The 18,098-nt window shown below is 46.1% G+C and overlaps 1 protein-coding gene across 1 annotated transcript in view; it reads right to left on the bottom strand.

Moving 5' to 3' along the window:
• The window catches only part of IFT88 (intraflagellar transport 88), a 103,678-nt gene extending 86,782 nt beyond the window's left edge, over positions 1 to 16,896 (bottom strand). Inside the window, exons 1-8 of the mRNA XM_029911953.1 lie at positions 16,816 to 16,896; positions 16,012 to 16,107; positions 14,420 to 14,482; positions 12,332 to 12,388; positions 9,369 to 9,422; positions 8,590 to 8,653; positions 8,433 to 8,502; positions 5,460 to 5,550 (exon numbers count right to left, since the gene is read on the bottom strand). Coding sequence (XP_029767813.1) covers positions 5,460 to 5,550; positions 8,433 to 8,502; positions 8,590 to 8,653; positions 9,369 to 9,422; positions 12,332 to 12,388; positions 14,420 to 14,482; positions 16,012 to 16,101 — 489 coding nt within the window. The 5' untranslated portion in view covers positions 16,102 to 16,107; positions 16,816 to 16,896. The remainder of the gene's footprint in view (positions 1 to 5,459; positions 5,551 to 8,432; positions 8,503 to 8,589; positions 8,654 to 9,368; positions 9,423 to 12,331; positions 12,389 to 14,419; positions 14,483 to 16,011; positions 16,108 to 16,815) is intronic.
• Between the last annotated feature and the right edge of the window lie 1,202 nt (positions 16,897 to 18,098).

Here is an 18,098-nt window from a genome sequence, read left to right as displayed (position 1 = left end):
CCCGGGGCCTGAGCCAGAGCCGCCGGGGCCTGAGGTGTTCGGGCCGGCGCCCCGCGGCCTGAGCCAGAGCCGCCGGGGCCCGAGATGTTCGGGCCGGGCCAGCGCCCCGGGGCCCGAGCCGGGGCCGGGGGTGCTCGGCCGGGGCCGGAGCCGTGGGGCCCTGCTGGGGGCGCTCGGCCGGAACTGGGGCCAATGCCCTGGGCCGGAGCCATAGCCGCTTGGCTGGAACCGGGGCCGCTGCCCCGGGGCCCGAGCTGGGCCGGAGCCAGAGCCGCTAGGCCGGGGCCGGGCTGGCGCCCCGGGGCCCGTGCTGGGCTGGAGCCAGAGCCGCTGGGGCCAGGGGTGCTCGGCCAGGGCTGGACTGGGCCGCGCCGTGCCTCCCCTCCCCGGAGCCCTCCTCGCGACCCCCCCCCCCCGCCTTCCCTTTTGCTGCCCCCGCCTGCCCCTGCTTCTTTTCAGGCTTCCCGCGAACATCTGATTCGCGGGAAGCAGGGGACGGGGAGGAACAGGGGGCGGAGCGTTCAGGAGAGGGGAGGAGGGGGAAGTGAGCTGGGGGCGGGGTGGACAGCTGCGGGGCCCTCTTAGGCGCGGGGCCCAATTCAGCCGAATCGGCTGAATCAGCCTAAAGCCGGCCCTGCAGGCACCAGCGCAGCAAGCAGGTGCTTGGGGCGGCCAATGGAAAGGGGTGGCATGTATGGCTCTTTGGCGGCAGGTCCCTCAGTCCATTGGAGGGAAGGGCCTGCCGCCGAATTGTCGCCGAAGAATGAAGCGGCAGCGGTGGAGCTGCCACCGAAGTGCCACCGATCGTGGCTTCCCCCCCACCCCCGCCACTTGGGGTGGCAAAAACGCTGGAGCCAGCCCTGGATAAGCAGTAATATTGCACAAAAAAGCATGTTTAGATTAAAACAATATTCTGAAAGAAAATTCAGCAAAGCAACCTCCATAATACACTAGTCACCCTACAGTTAATGCAGGATCTCAAAAAGAGCATGAGAAGTAATGTCATAAACAAAATATGAAAACAAAAAACAGTCACACCATTTTACTTAGGGCCAGATTTTTAAAAGTATTTAGGCCTAATAACTTAAAAAAAAAAAAAAAAAAAAATCTAGCCTTAAAACACTATGGCCTTGTCTACACTGGCAAGTTTCTGCGCAGTAAAGCAGCTTTTTGCATTGTAACTCCTGAGGTGTACACACTGCCACGCCACTTAGTGTGCAGAAAATGCGCAGTGGCAGCGCTGTAAAAAAGCCGCCCCAATGAGAGGCGTACAGCTTTCGGCACTGTGGCTACAGTGCCACGGTTCCAGTGTAGACACCCTGGTCGATTACAGTACTGCGATTGGCCTCTGGGAGGTGTCCCACAATGCCTGTTCTCACCTCTCTGGTCATTAGTTTGAACTCTACTGCCCTGCCCTCAGGTGACCAACCATGAGCTCTGCCCCTTAAATTCCTTGAGAATTTTGAAAGTCCCCTTCTTGTTGGCTTGGTGACGTGTGCAGTGGTCTCAGCCCATCTTTCCAGGTGATCATGCCTGCTCCACGCACCAGGTGATCCCCCGCTTGGAGCAATGCCGAGCTGTTGGACCTTATCAGCATTTGGGGAGAGGAGGCTGTCCAGTCCCAGCTGCGCTCCAGACGTAAGAATTATGATACCTACGGACAGATTTCACGATGCATGACAGAAAGGAGCCTTGGGCGGGATACACTGCAGTACAGGGTCAAAGTGAAGGAATTGCGGAACGCCAACCACAAGGCGCAGGAGGCAAACTGCCACGCCGGTGCTGCACCCACGAGCTGCCGGTTCTACAAAGTGCTGGACGTGATACTCGGTGGTGACCCCACCTCCACTGTGAAGGCCACTATAGATACTTCAGTGACTCATGTGCAAGTCGAGAGTGGACCGAGCCAAGAGGAGGAAATCTTGGAACGAGGATGTGGAGGTGGGAGAGGGACCCAGAGGCAGAGGATGACTTGGAGGTCAGAGATGCATGCAGCCAGGAGCTCTTCTCTACCCCGGAGGAGGCTAGCCAGTCACAGCTGTCGAATCTTGGCGAAGCACAAACAGGAGAGGAGGCACCTGGTAAGTGGCTTTGATTTTGGGAATTACTGAAGTGAGTTGTTGGGGGCAGGAGGGTTGCAGAAAGCAGGCTTGTGTCTGTATGATGCGCGTACCACCACATGCCTAGTCTGAGAGGCGGAAAAGGGTGTTGATTGACTCCCTCACTTCACAGGAATCTGCCTCATGAAGATACTGGGCAATCCGCTGCTGCAGGTTCTTTGGCAGAGCTGCTTTGTTTCTTGCCCCATTAAGGGTAATTTTCCCATGCCACTCTGCCATCATGGGGTGGGGGGAGGGAGGGGGACATTGCTGCACACAGGCGAGCTGCATAAGGGCCAGGGCGGAAGTCGCAGTCTTGGAGAAGACCCTCCCTTGATTCCCTGCTCACCCTCAGCAGTGAGATATCTTCCATAATAAACACAGCCTGTGGAAAATGTGGGGACAGGAATGATTATAAGGCCCCCCCTACAGTGCTGGCTCTCCCCAAGAGCCACGTGCTCAGTGTACAGTACAGTCCTCGAACACTGATTTACCCAGCCCCTGCGATTACTCACCATTTTGGGGGTCTTGTGGCTCATGTGTGCTTGCCTGGGGTCAGCCAGTTAGTGAGAGGTATGTGAATAGTGGCTGTGTTTTAAATCACCGAATCAGTGGTCTGTGTGTTGCAAACAATACTGCTTCTGTAAAATGTTGCATTTTGACTTCACAGATATGACCGTGGGAGCCCAGCCTCCCTCTTTATTATTGCCAGCTGAACGGCTGAGCAGAATTAGAAAGTGGCCATGAAGAACTGAAGAGGACTTTCTGGATGATGTCATGATGCATTCCGCAGCCGAAGAACAACTGAAGGAGTGGTAGGACAGCGAGAAGAGGGACCAAAAGGAGAATGCAGCACACCAAAACGAAGTCACAAAGCAGCTTTTAAACGTTATGAAGCACCAAGCAGACACGCTCTAAGTGCTACTAGCACTGCAAATCAAGCATCTCTGCGCCCACTCTCCCCTGCAGCTGCTGTCGCAAAACTCTTTCCCACGCGCACCCCAGACACCGCCAACACACTCTTATCAACCTCCTGGCTCCAGTCTGTACCTGCTGCATTCCACTCCTGCCTCATCACAGTCCAGCACTGCAGATTCCCAGTACCCACTGCACTCAACACCCACCCCTTTGCAATTTAGCCCTGCTGAAGTACAGTACCTGAGGCACTGTACTCCAAAGGAGAAGGTTGGATATGATACCTGGACATACACAAATCTTTAACCGTCCCAGGACCCTACCTTCCCCCTCAGTGCTGATGTTTTTTTTGTTTGTCTCTCTCAAGTTGTTGTTTTTTAATAAAAGAACTGTTTTGGTTTGAAAGCAATCTTTATTTTATTAATTGAAAGCAGAGCTCTGCAAATCAACAGAAAATTTTCTTAAACCTTCATAGTGCATCGTCTGCACCAATCACAATCACCTCCTAGCATTACAAGCACTGCACTCCCAAGCATAGCAACAAATATTAGTGGCTTTAAGCTTCAAATTGCTGCCTCATGGCATCCCTAATCCTTATGGCCCCGCGCCGCACTGCACTCCTCTAATAGCCCTGGTCTCTGGCTGTTCAAATTCAGCCTCAGCGGTCCAGCCTTGAGTGAAGCTTTCACCCTTCCCTTCACAAATATTATGGGGCGTACAGCATGTGGCTATAAGCATAGGAATATTGTCATCAGCCAGGTCCAGCCTCCCATATAGGCAGTGACATCGGGCCTTTAAAAGGCCAAAAGCACACTCAACAGTCATTCTGTACTTGCTTAGCCTGTTGTAAAACTGTTCCTTGCTGCTGTCAAGGTGACCTGTGTACGGCTTCATAAGCCACGACATTAAGGAATAGGTAGGGTGTCCCAGGATCCTAATGGGCATTTCGACTTCCCCTACAGCGATCTTCTGGTCCAGGAAGGAAGTCCCTGAACAGCTTCCTGAACAGGCCAGTGTTCCAAAAGATGCGTGTGTCATGCACCTTTCCAGACCAGCCTACGTTAATGTCTGTGAAACTCCCACGGTGATCCACAAGCGCCTGGAGAGCCATAGAGAAATACCCCTTCCGATTAATGTACTAGGTGACTAGGTGGTCTGGTGCCAGAATTGGAATATGCATGCCATGAGGGGGGGGTCCAGAGGGGAGTCTGCAGCTAGGGAAGCCCATTTGTGCAAAGCCATCCACAATGTCACGCACGTTGCCCAGAGTCACGGTCTTTCGGAGCAGGATACGATTAATGGCCTTGCACACTTCTGTCAACAAGAAGACAACGGTCGACTTTCCCACTCCGAACTGGTTAGCGACTGATTGGTAGCAGTCTGGAGTAGCCAGCTTCCACCGTGCAATCGCCACGCGCTTTTCCAACGGCAGGGTAGCTCTCATTCTCGTGTCCTTGCACTGCAGGACTGTGGTGAGCTCATCACACAGTCCCATGAATGTGGTTTTCCTCATCCGAAAGTTCTGCAGCCACTGCTAGTCATCCCAGACATGCATGACGATGTGATCCCACCACTCAGTGCTTATTTCCTGAACCCAAAAGCGGCGTTCCACTGTGATCAGCACCTCCGTGAATGCCACAAGCAATCTTGTGTCGTAGCTACTACGCATGGCGAGATCAATGTCAAACTCCTCTTGCCTTTGTAGTTTAAGGAATAACTCCACTGCCACTCGTGACGTGTTAGTGAGAACAAGCAGCATATTGGTCAACAGTGCGGGATCCATTCCTGCAGACCAAAGAGGCAGAGCAGAGCGCGCAGTACACAAACCGTTGAAAGATGGCGCCAAATGCGGACGGAAGGGATTGCTGGGATGCGAAGCAATGCATCATGAGGCATTGGGACAGGACCCAGGATGCCCCACGACCCCCTCCACCTTCCGACAACTCAGCAAAAGAGGAAGAGATGCTCTGTGGGATAGCTGCTCAGAGTGCACCACTCCAAATACTGCTGCAAGTGCCGCAAGTGTGAACATGCTATTGTGCAGGCAGCTGACACTGTGAACACACTGCAGTGGTTTCCCTTCAGTGTTCTCTGAGCGGCACTGTAACTCTGCCAGTGTAGACATACCCTATGTGACAGCAGCGTGATTATCATTATATAATATTAGGCACATTATCTCAGCATTTCCAAATATCACTGACTTGGGTGGAGAGGAGAAAGACACACACACACAAAGCATCAAGCTTCTGTCTCCTTTGTGGCAATGCAGACCACGACCACAAGATCAGCCATAACAATATCAAAATTAAGACAACCTAACTTTAACAACTGGAAATTTTATGACCAACCAAAAGTCAATTTAGCATTTAAAAAGCATATTTACATGTATGAAATGTCCCTGCATATAATAATATTAAAAAGACAAATGAAACCCAGATAACTTACCAATTTTAAGTCTCCACAGCTGTTGGCAATGCAGCTTTCTTCAACCAACTCATTCACTTTTTTTTCTAACTGTCTAATCTTTTCTTCTGGACTAAAATTGGGTAAATAATGGATCATTTGTCTTATGCAAATACCAGTAATAATATAAAGATTTTTGAATATAGTGTATTAAAAATAATGTATTATAGCTGTCTTGGGTCTCATTAACATGCCATAGCATCTGACATTTCTTAATGGACAATACAACTGTAAAAGTGGCCCTTTGTTACTGCACTATCAGAAGTTCTATCAATAATGTAAGCTAGTGAAGAAAAAGAGAAGATCCTGCAGTTTTACCATGTTCAGCGAGCGATCCATTTAATGACAGAAAAGAGGTTTGGGTTATTGGGCTCTGATCCTCTTAATGTAACAAGCCTCAACTTGAGCTGTTTGGGTAAAGATAGTATAGATACATGCATTGGGTGAAACTTTCAAGAACCCACTGGAAATCCAATAATGCATATGTACTATTTTAAAGAGCTAGTTTAATCAAAAGTAGAAATTCAATTTGTAATGATAATTTTTTAAACAGTGTCAGCACAACTTTTCATCAAAATTACAGATTTTAGCAAAAGCTGTGATTGATCCAGAATTATTTAATCTGTGACAAAAAATTAGCTGCATAATAATCTGATTATTTCCCTTCTTTCTCCACTTGCAGCATGTCCCACTACCCCTGGCGTTCAGGAAGCCCAATGGCCCTGCATGAATCCCTCCTCCCCAATCTGTTTTGTGCCAAGTCTCTTGCACCATCCAACATTTACACTAGACTAGTAACATTCACCACCTCAGTTCTGGCATATGTGAAGTCTGTTTGGGTTACGAGATCCTGGAAAGAAGGAACAGAGGGAAGAAGTGGTAACATTTCCTGTGTCTTTCCTAGTGGGAAGATAACAGGAATTTCAGGGTATCAGTCTACAAGCACCACTAGCATCCCTTGCCAAGCAAGTACTCTTCCAGTCCTCTAACGGATCTGATCCTCTTCTGTACCACAGCACTCAGTGATGACAAAGGCCACACCTATATTCAGAATCCCGAACCACGGACAGAGCACAAAATACAAGAGTGGGGTGGGAGGAAAGCTAGTTTTTTTTTTTAAACCACCAGAGGCTCTATTCTCTTTCTGCAGGATATGAACAACCATGACTTCAACAGGAATCACACTTAAACCCCAAGCCTGCAAAAACCTAAGGACACACTTAACTTTAGTACCGTAAGTAGTTTCATTGAAATCAATGGTACTATTTATGGTGGTATCACATTGGTCCAATATTATTTAATATTTTTATCAACAATCTAGACGATTCCATAAAATCTTTTGTGGTAAAGTCTACAGATGACACAGATTGCTGGGGTAGTAAATAATAAAAGGGATAGGTTACTGTTACAGAATAATCTGAATTACTTGGTTACCTTGGAATCTGTGAATTCCCCGGGTCATCCCCTTCCTACATGGGCCATGGAAAGAATAGGATCCCTGCATTGCCCTGAGCGTGCTCTTAATCAAGGGTGGGCAAACTACGGCCTGCGGGCCGGATCTGGCTCGTCAGGGCTTTGGATCCAGCCCACGGGATTGCCACCCCACCCCTGTGGCACAGCAAGGCTAAGGCAGGCTCCCTGCCTGTCCTGGCCCCGCGCTGCTCTCGGAAGCAGCCAGCACCACATCCCTGCAGCCCCTAGGGGAGGTGGGGGCAGAGGGCTCCACACGCTACCCTCACCTGCAGGCACACCCCCCCGCAGCTCCCATTGGCCAGGAACGAGGAACCGCAAGGGCTGCGCATGGAGCCCTCTGCCCACTCCCCAGGGGCCGCAGGGACTTGGTGCCAGCCACTTCCGGGAGCTGTGCGGGGCCAGGGCAGGCAGAGAGCCTGCCTTAGCCCCACTGCGCGCCGCTGCCACCCCGGAGCCACTCAAGGTACGACGCACCGGGCTGGAGGCCGCACCCCGAACCACTCCTGCACCCTAACCTCCTGCCCTGAGCCCCCTCCCACACTCCACACCTCTCCCTGCACCCCCTTTTGTCCTGAGCCCCTTCCTGCACACCGCACCCCCTCCCACACACACCGCACTCCTTCCCGCACCCCAACTGCCTGCCCCAGCCCTACATTCATGGCCCTGCATGCAATTTCCCCACCCAGATGTGGCCCTTGGGCCAAAAAGTTTGCCCACCCCTGCTCTTAATACTTGCTGCTCCACATTAGGACAATGAAAATAATCAAATCCCATGTTTCAGGACGTCAGCTGGTCACCTGCAGGGAACAGGAAGGAATCTCCTGACCTGATGCACTACTGGTCAAATGTATTCTTAGGGTGGGGATGGGGTTCACTTTCCTCTGAACCATCAGAGATTGGACCAGTGCTCTGAGATGGTACAGAAAATCATCTTAGATGCCTGGCTGGAGTTTCTTGCTGACATACTTAGGGTCAAACTGATGGCTAGATTTTGGATTGGGATGGAATTTTTCCCCCTAGGTAAGACTGGCAGGAAACTTAGGGGGTTTTCACCTTTCTCCGTAGCATGGAGCGTGGATCGCCTGCTACGATTACCTGGGCATAATCAATTCCCTGCCACTGCAGGGGCCTCAGGCATTGGCAGCACCTTGGTCTCTCTTGTTCTTTGCCTGGGGTACATAACAGTTTAGCTTCCCAAGGACCGAAATACTTTAGTCGATCTAAAATAACTAGACTGAACATAAGGATATCTGGTTGACAATTAATAGGGAAGACAGCGTAGATGATCTAATGGTCCCTTCTGGCCTTGAACTCTATGAAATCTAGTAAAGTTAAGCTTGAGCATGTTTGCAGGATCTGGGCCTCTTCCTGCAGAAAGAGAATCTGGTCCCTAGGCTTCCTGAGTACCATGTTGTTGTGATTTTTTTAAGAACACTGAAAGCATTTGTTGCAAAACAGAACAACAAAAATGTGGCTACATACGTATCTTCATTTTTCATTTCTAAAGGAGGAGCAGGACCTCTTGCTTGACCAAGGGGATCAAATACAGAACCTGCAAATTAACACATGGCACTGAAAACAGTAAATTCTATGACAGACAGTGAATTCCATGACAGACAGTGAATTCTATCCATCCTACCTCTCAAAGCTGCTTTAGTGTAACCTGCTGCATGAACTGCTGTCAGAGGTCGAGCAACTCCATCCTTAAATTAAAAGAAAAAGACATGTTTATAATTGAAAATATTCTGAAAACCAAAAATGGGGAAAAAGCAGGGGGATAAGTTACATATTGGAACATAAGTTGGAAGCATGCTTTACGGTTGATACAGACCGACCTAGCATTAGTAAGCCCCGTTTATGCTGACCAGTGTCTTTCACAACCCTTAGGTATATTATAACAGACTCTACAGTAGCAAAATACATAACTGAATTATTTCTAAGTAATAAAAGTTACAAACAAACTGTTTTATTCACATATCTTATTCCAAATGCCTTTTTACATAGATAACCCTAATCCTTTTTGTTTTTGTTGCCGATTATTTTAACATATGCCATATAATTGTCTCTGATTTTTAAAATATTCTTCTTAAGGGCTGGCCTGTTAAACTAGTGGCTCTGTAATGTGCTGTCACATGCTGCCACATTGAGTGTCAGAGTTCTTTTTTTCCTGGGCAACAAGGATTGAGAGCCATGAGAAATTATGGGTCAGATTGAGCAGAATTGGACAAGACAAAGAGGCACAAGCGTCTAGAAACCAGCTGTAATTCAGTAGCTGAGAAATCCCCAAGCTTGGGAGAGTTCACAGCTGGCAAAGAAACAGCATATCCACCTCCTGGAACATTTGCATGAAAAAGAGAACGTTCACAGTATAACTTCAGCATACTGAGCCCACACTCAAAGTAAATAATAAAATATTACCTGTATAGCTCCTGTCATTGGTCTTCCCATTGATGACGATAATGCGGTCTTTGACTACCAAAATAAAAAAAGATTAAAATTAAGAATCATAAGCTCTTTTTCTACTTTAGAAGTTTAGAACCAAAACTATAAATACTTAAATATGTAGTCGTTTCTGTCTCATGAATGTACAACTTTAGGATATGATCCTGCTCCCCTTCAAATCAATAGCAAAACTCCCATTGACTTCATTGAGTCAGGATATGCTTCTATTGTAGGGCATAAATATTATGAAGGTACATGGTAGCAACTCCATAGTTATGGTTGAGTTATAAAATAGATTTAAAATTTAAATAAATTCCTGTTTTTCTCTAGAAGTAAGAGACAAGCCTTGTAAAATTTCACAGATTTTACGCCCTTTGAATTTTCTGTATATTTTTTGTTTAGTCTCTGTTCACCAGTTTTTAATGGGCTCTGGTTGAAATTTGTCCATGGCAGTTGTACATTTCATTATTAACTTTTTTTTAATTGTCAATCAACACAAAAATTAGTAGAGAGGTGCATCCTGATAGACCTGGTACAATAGGTAGTTTTTATTTTTTAATTAGATTTAGGAGGACTTTGGCTGTTGTTCATGTTATAACTGTAAGTTATATGCTTTGTACCTAAACTAGAGATGTAAATATTGTTTAAAAAGTTAACCATTTAAACGATTAAAATTCTATTGGTTAAAGGGTTAATCAATTAAAGGGGGGAGGAGCTGGGGTTGTTCTGGCCATTGAGCCAGCCATGGGGCTGGGGTCAGCTGAGGGCCAGTTAACCAGTTAACATTTTATATCCCTAACCTAAACCTGATAAAATGGGGCCAGGTGCCCATAAAAGCTTCTTCACTGTGAGCTATGCTTTTCTGTCAGATTTTAGCCTACAACAGAGAAGATATATAAGGGTTAATTTGCAACAGCTAATTAATGATATGTTCTCCATCAGCAGATACACTTCTACCCCCTTCCCTGCCACTTAAGCATCATTTATAAACAGTAACGGCTGCTGCATGCATAACACACGACAGCAAGTGAATGAAAAGTTAAGCCACCTAACAGTAAAGTTCATCTACTTCTCCACCCACAGGCCCTCACCTTACTGTTGTGATAACTACTGTATACCGTAGACCATGCAAAACAGTTTAAACTCTGTCCCACTAGAGATTCTTTCTGAATAAGATATTTAAGATACATCCTTTCCTATCTAGCCACACAGTTAAAACTTGTACTCTCACTATATTGCATCTTGATTACTGCATCATTCTTCTTTCTGGTCTTAACAAATGCAATCTTGCCCCGCTCATATCTATTCATAATACTGCAGCAAAGATCATTTTTCCAAGCCCACTGCTTTGACCATGTCACTTTCAAGGCCTTTCATGACACATCTCCCGTGCTACCTATCATCTCTCTTCCAGTATTGAAAGATTGACTCCTGCCTCCAATCACCTCATTATGTCAGCCTTTATTGAACACTTGTTAAATTTTCAAGCACCTTCATGATTTCTCCCAAATTTACCCCTCATGCTTGGGACAAGCTCCCTGTAAACATCTGAAAACTAACTCATTATCCCCCTTCAGAATCCTCCTTTTCAGTGAGGCCTACAAAAACATTGACAACAGTTAGACTGTTGGAGTGCTGAGACCACAGCGTACCAGTCTGACCATTTTGTCTCATTGCTTCCTTATACTTCCCCATTGGTCTGTTTATATCTATCTTTTTTCTCTTGTCTTATACTTGGACTGTAAACTCTTGGGGCAGGGAGTGTCTTTTTGTTCCATGTTTGTACAGTGCCTAGCACAATGGGGTCCTGGTTCATGACTGGAGCCCTTACCTGCTATAATACAAATAATAATAATGCCAGCCTTCCATTACCATGGAAACTGCCCCTCTGCACACAGCCCTTTACCAAACTAATTTCTCCAAACACCACTAATTACTACACCAAATATCCACAACTATGAGTGTTGAGGGGGGGGGAAATAATCTGGTAAAGGGGTGTGCCCAGATCAAAGGGCAGGGACAAAGGAAAGCCTACAGTTCAGTGACTTTCAATGGGACTTAGGCGCTTTTGAAAATTCTAACCAGCGAGCTTGCCTAAGAGATAGCTAAAGCAATATACCTGTCTAGAGAAGCGCATACTTAAAGGATCTCAACACTGAGGAGGATGAGGAATTTTAAGGTGTTCCAAGAGAGTGTAACTAGAAGTAATGACATCAAATTAGACAACAGGAAAATTATGACTATTGGGAATAATTTCCTAACTGAAGTCCAGTGCACTGTGGAATAGTTCATAAGGGTAGTTCCATTGCTTGAGTTATTTAAATAGGACTGGATAAAAAGCACTCAAGAATGTTCCTTCCAATTTAATCTTCCAATGGCAGTGGGAGCCACAGGATGACCGAAGAGAAATTAGGCATCAAATATAGCTATAATTAAAGTAATTAATAATTAGTTATTCAAATGATCTTGTCTATATTTAGGGTTTAAGAACTAGAAAGAAGTCTGTATAAAATTAAATGTAATTTGAAAATTCTTTAAAATTTAATATTTACCTTAGCAACATGCAATTTCTATAGCATACTCCAAAACTGTCCACCACATAAACACAAAGGGTACAGTCCAATTCCCACTGCAGTCAATGGAAGCCTTCCCATCAATTTCAAAGCAAGTTCAATCAAACCTTTAATGTTGGATTCTGCCCTCTAATACAGTACCTAAGAAGCACTGTCGTGTATCTTGAAAAATCAGTAACTGTGCCTTATCCAAGTGCACAGCTGCTGATATTCAAAGTTAAGCAATGAGTGTGGCTCACTGGAGGAAAGGATTGAGACAAAAAGAGACAACACTGTACATAGGCTTTAGAGGGTTGTATAGACAGACTCAAGACTCCAGGTAGAGCCTCTCTTTGATTAAGTTTAAAATACAGAACTAAAACTTACCCCAAACCCAGTAGCTAAAGGTCGTGAAGCTGATGTGCCTGGAATTTTGGCTGTTATCTTGGTAAAAAAAAAACCAAACAAACCATAATTAATCCAAATGTGATTACTCAGTCTTTTTTACATTGGTTAATAAAACAAGTTCACAGAAATGATCATGCATTAAAAAAAGTACAAAAAGTTCTATAGTGATGTCTCTATGTTCAGTTTTATTTGTATAAATCATAGCTCCCTCTTTAAAATACACCTCTACCCCGATATAACGCGACCCGATATAACACGAATTCGGATATAACGCGTTAAAGCAGTACTCCGGGGGGGGCAGGGCTGCGCACTCCGGTGATCAAAGCAAGTTCGATATAACGCGGTTTCACCTATAACACGGTAAGATTTTTTGGCTCCCGAGGACAGCGTTATATCGAGGTAGAGGTGTATGTACCTTTCTGGTGATTAAATTGCACATGATTCTTAATGGTTTCAGCTCTTGTTTAGAAGCACACAGTCCTTACAACAGAATATAAATTTCAAAAGTAGGGTCTACATGTCAATTTTCCATTTATTTTGAAAAAGGATATAAGAGTTTTGAAGTCATAACTAAATAAAAGTAACCAACATTATTTGAATAAAATTAAATTGCAACAACACTCCAGAGTTTGGTATATTATACTCCATTCCACCCTTGAGGTATGTTAAGGCCAACTTCCTTCTGAATGGATGCATTACGTGGGGACTCTTTAGAATCTGTCATTTCATTCTAATCAATATCTGGCTCATTTTATCATATAGGAATAAGGCAGTAGTACTTAGTGGTCAGGCCACTCTGCCATGTCCCTTTTAAGGATTTGAAGGATCCAACATAAAGACCTAGATGGGATATGTAGAGGAAGCGGTCCTGGGAATGAACAATGCCTGGAAGGAAATCCTGTCATTGTATCTTTAAGGGCCTGGGGCAGGATCCTTGCAGAGAGGGCGGAGCAAGGCTCCACCATTCCCCCACCAATTGGGAATGAGCTGGGAGAAGGGGACCAGCATAAATGCTGTCTCCTCTGTCATCTCAGGGAGCTGCCTGCAAACACTGAAGAGAGTAAGAAGGCTGCCTGCTGGATCCTGCTAGCATCCGGATTAACTGATGAAAAAGGGGCCAGTTGAGGCAGAAGCTGGCTAAGGCCCTACAGCTGGCTAAATTATAACCCAGCCCCAAGAAAGAGGTCTGAGGCTCTTGCTATGAGGAGACTGACTGGCTGGCTGTTTCATTAATGTATACCCGCCGCCCCAGGAGGGACTGTCTGAAGCATAACCTCAGCTCCAGGAGGAGGTCTCCTGAAATGGGACAAAGAGCTGACGAGGAGTCTTATAAGGAGCCAGAACAAGGTGACTTTTGTTAGTTCCGCCAGGTAAGTCACACTTTGTAGAAACTTAATAAATCAGACCTCACAGAGGGGTGCATGCTCTTGAGTCAATGTAAATCTAGTAATTGATTGAAAGAACCCAAGGAGGAAGGCACATAGGGGTGTGTTGGAGAGGCTCACCCCCTGACAGATAAACATAAGAACAGCCAAACTGGGTCAGACCAAAGCCCAGTATCCTGTCTTCCGACAGTGGCAAATGCCAGGTTCCCCAGAGGGAATGAACAGAACAGGTAATCATCAAGTGATCCATCCGCTGTCGCCCGTTCCCAGCTTCTGGCAAACAGAGGCTAGGGATACCATTCCTTCCCATCCTGGCTAATAGTTATTGATGGACCTATCCTCCATTAATTTATTTAATTCTTTTTTGAACCCTGTTAGTCTTGGCCTTCACAACATCCTCTGGCAAAGGTTCCACAGGCTGACTTTTCCCCATCCAAATATTTAAGAAATAATCATGTATAAGAACCATACTTACTATATGGTGGAAGTTTAAAATCTCATGCTGTAGCTCTAATAATTTTGGCCTTGTATCTCACATAAATGGCTAAACATTCTATCATCGTTTTAGAAATGCACTGAGATGGAGACTTGCCCAAAGGCAGTGGGTGGCAGAGCCAAGATTAGAATCCAGATCTCCTGAGAATGTTTAGAAATATTGCTATATATTTTAAAATTTACTTACTGGGGGTCTTCTACCATGACTAGTTCTCACAGCCTGCTGAAAAGCTGTGTCATTTTCTAAATCCTGAAACAAAACAAAAATGTAAGAACTATCCAAAGATGACAAATAAAAATAAGTAATTTGCTCCTACAGTGCTTTATTATTGCCTGGGAGATGAGGAATAGGAGAGGGAGTGAGGGGAGGTACTGAGACTTGGCTGGTGGGCGGGGGGGAGGGCAAGCCAGTTCCAGGCTGGAAAGGGACCTTGGGGGTTTCTATCTGCTCCCAGGCCTGATTTTGGGCCCTGCAGCAGTCCCTTCAGCCCCTCTTGGTCCCACCCTCACCTCTGCCTCCCCTTCATCCCCACCAGGCATGCACAAGTATATGTGAGGGTGGAGCCCCCACAATATTTCCACTGTGGGGGACTAGCCCCAGTGTTCGGATGCCCTTGGATATTGCCAAATTACAGTTTGTAGTGTCAATAAGCTATGATTATACCACTTAAAGAACTTTTAGTTTACACAGAACAATGTCAAAACAGAGTAACCACTGAAGAATAGTAAAACATTGGGAGGAAATTGAGCTTGATTTATAATAGTTAGTAGTTACCATACACAGCATTTTTATTTCTGTCTAAAGGGCTGTACAGGCACTAATTTGAATGCTTAACTGATCCTAGTGTGCATCTCATATTGCTATTCCATAAACATATATTGGGTATTCCACTATTTATATATTTAAACATGCAGGATGTAGTATAAATCTTACTAGCTTATGGAAGAGGACATAGTATATTGAAAATACACTATAATGATCAATGAACTAGATGACCTATTGTGTCTTTTTCCGGCTCCACTCCAGCTCCAGGCAAAAACCTGCAGCTCCACTGCTCCAGAGCTGCTCCACGCTCCAGCTCCGGGCTCTGCTCCAAAGCCCTATTTTACATCACTTATGAAATCATGGAATCATAGAAATATATAGGTACATGTGGTGAGGGACAGCTTTAGGGCAAAAGAAATGAGTTCTAGAATACTGGACCTAAGAAGTTCAAGTAGTTCAACACTGAATAGAAGCTATTAACTGAATGCTTAGTCTGCATTCTTATTTAATTGGGTTAAAATGATTTTATGCAACAGTAGTTTTCCAAATATAATTTTATTTTGATAAATTAGTGATTTTATTCAATTTAATATGTAAATTTGATTCAAAGAAAATCACAATGTAGTCCCATTGAAGGTGATGTCAAAACTCCCATAGAATTCAATGGGGCTAGGATTTCACCCCAGATGCCAAAACAAAAATCTACTAAACCTCTGCTTTTAAACAGTTACAATTTAATATTTCATAAATTCTAATCTTCACAGCAAATAGACACTGGTGCATAACAAAACTATCTCAGAATGGAAAACCAGCAATGAAATTATAACCACTCAAAATGATCTCTGAGACTTTTGATAAATCTTGATGGATGGGTGGAGGAAAACTAACTTCAAAGCAGCAATGCTTGTTGGTTTGTTTCTGATCATATCTAAAGCACTATCAGAATGCCAACTCCAGTGAAGATTGCCTTATATCATACACATATATAACTGAGAAATGGTAAGTAGTTTTACCTCTGTGTCAAAGGTGGGGTTATAGTCATTGTAGCCAGAATAAAGATCATCTTCATCTGCTTTAGGTGCCAGGTGGACATTTTGCATCATTTTTACCTGAGAAACATTAATTATGCCAAATATTTTCTCAGCATAAGTCGCCTTACAATTGTAAAATTATGCATAGTACTAAGCTTTTTTCGTTCACAAGAACTAAAACTTCTGACCTAATCCAAACCTCACTGAAATCGAACCCTGACTTCAGCGGGTTTCAAATTAAACCCTGACAAAAAGCTTCAACACAGACTTAAAGGGACACCGTCCCCTTGAACTCTAGTCTGTCTGACAAAGTAACCAGCCCCGCTGCAGTCAAAGAGCTTCTGAGCAGATTTGAAGTACCCGGGGTAAGGAGAAGGGACTAACCACTGGCCCGATGCTCTAGCTAGTCTGGCCATGCCTGTATCTAGGGCGGAGAGACAGAACTGAAGCTCGCACACGCCTGTCTCGGAACGCTCGCCCCTCGCCAGCGCCACACAATGCTGGACAGAGAGCCGCGGGCTGGTGGAGCCCCCGCCCCTACCCCAGCCGGAGGGCGAGGGGCCCCACGGCGGTACGTCGCGTACAGACACCGCGGGAGACATGGGCTCCTTCCCAAAGAGCCAGGGCGACTGACCACGGCACGGGGAGGGGAAGGAAACCGTTAGACTGTAACGGCGCGAGGCGCCGTTCGCCCCCGGTTCCCCAGTACGGCCCCCGCCCAAAGCCCGCTCCGCAGCTGCTCCTGCATCGACTCCAGCCCAGTTATCTTCCCGCTCCGCCCTCTACCTTGTCCGGGAGCCCGCCCTGCGGCCCCGCTAGCAGGGGAGCCGTTAACAGGCCCGCACCGCACGGGCTCCGGGCAGTGGTCGCTCACACGATCCCATCCCATAATACACCGCGGCGAGCGGAGCGGGAGGGAGCAGTGCGTCCGGTTGCTAGGAGACGAGAGCGACTCGTGCGGGCCCAGGTCCTTGTTGCGTCAGAAACAGCCTCCTGCGAGGCTCTGCACTTGCTGAACGTGCGCCAGCGATTGGCGCATGCTCAGTAGCAAGTCTGGAAGCCGTGGCTCACACTCTGCCCTGACCCTCAGTTTCTGCTCCCTGAGCGAAGGGCGGGAGAAGAGCGAGGCGAAAGGTCCACGGGGTTTGTGCTGCTCCGCGGCGCCCTATACAGGGCTGTGCTGTTAGAGGCCTCCTCTACCCCAGTGCCCCGGGCTCTAGCTGTGCCACGTGCGTCAGGGAAGCTGTAGATACCTGCCTGCTGGAGACTTGATTCTGAGGCAGGTCTTCCTTTTCCCTGCTAGGGTAGGCAGGTTCAGACGTGAAACCCAGTCAGTTTCAGCAAAGCCAACCTCCGCCCCAAAACACACCAAACAGGCAACCTTGGCCTTGCTGAATGTGGAACAGAGAAAGGTGGAGGGAGCAACGCGCACAAAAAGGAGACGCTCCTTCATGACCCACAGTTCGCAAAGAAAAAGATTTGGAGGTGGGGGGTGAATAATCAGCTGCACATGAGCGCCCAGTGCCAGGCTGTGGCCAAGAGAGCTAATGCAATCCTGGGATGCATAAATGGGAATCTCGAGTAAGAGTCAAGAGATTATGTTTACTTCTGTATTTGACACTGGTGCAATTGCTGCTGGAATACTATGGCCAGTACTGGTGCCCAAAACTAAAGAATGATGTTGCTAAGTTGTAGAGGGCTCAGAGAAAAGCCACAAGAATGATTAGAGAGTTAGAAAACTTGGCTTTAAGTGATTGACTCAAGGAGCAAAATGTATTTAGTTTAACAAAGAGAAGGTTAAGGACTGACTTGATTAGTCTACAATTACCTAAATGGGGAACAAATATCTAATCTATCAGAGAAAGGTATATCACAATCCAATGACTGGAAATTGAAGCTAAACAAATTCAGACCAGAAATAAGGCATACATTTGTAATGGGGAGAATAATTAACCATTGGAATAATTTCTCAAGGGTCATGGTGGATTCTCCATCACTGACAATTTTTAAATCAAGATTGGATGATTTGGGGGGATTTCTATGACCTGTGTTATACAGGAGGTCAGACT

This window comes from Terrapene carolina, unplaced genomic scaffold (assembly GCF_002925995.2).
Source record: "Terrapene carolina triunguis isolate 2854851 unplaced genomic scaffold, T_m_triunguis-2.0 Scaffold138, whole genome shotgun sequence".
NCBI lineage: Eukaryota > Metazoa > Chordata > Testudines > Emydidae > Terrapene > Terrapene triunguis.
This window is presented reverse-complemented; position numbering and strand designations above follow the sequence as displayed.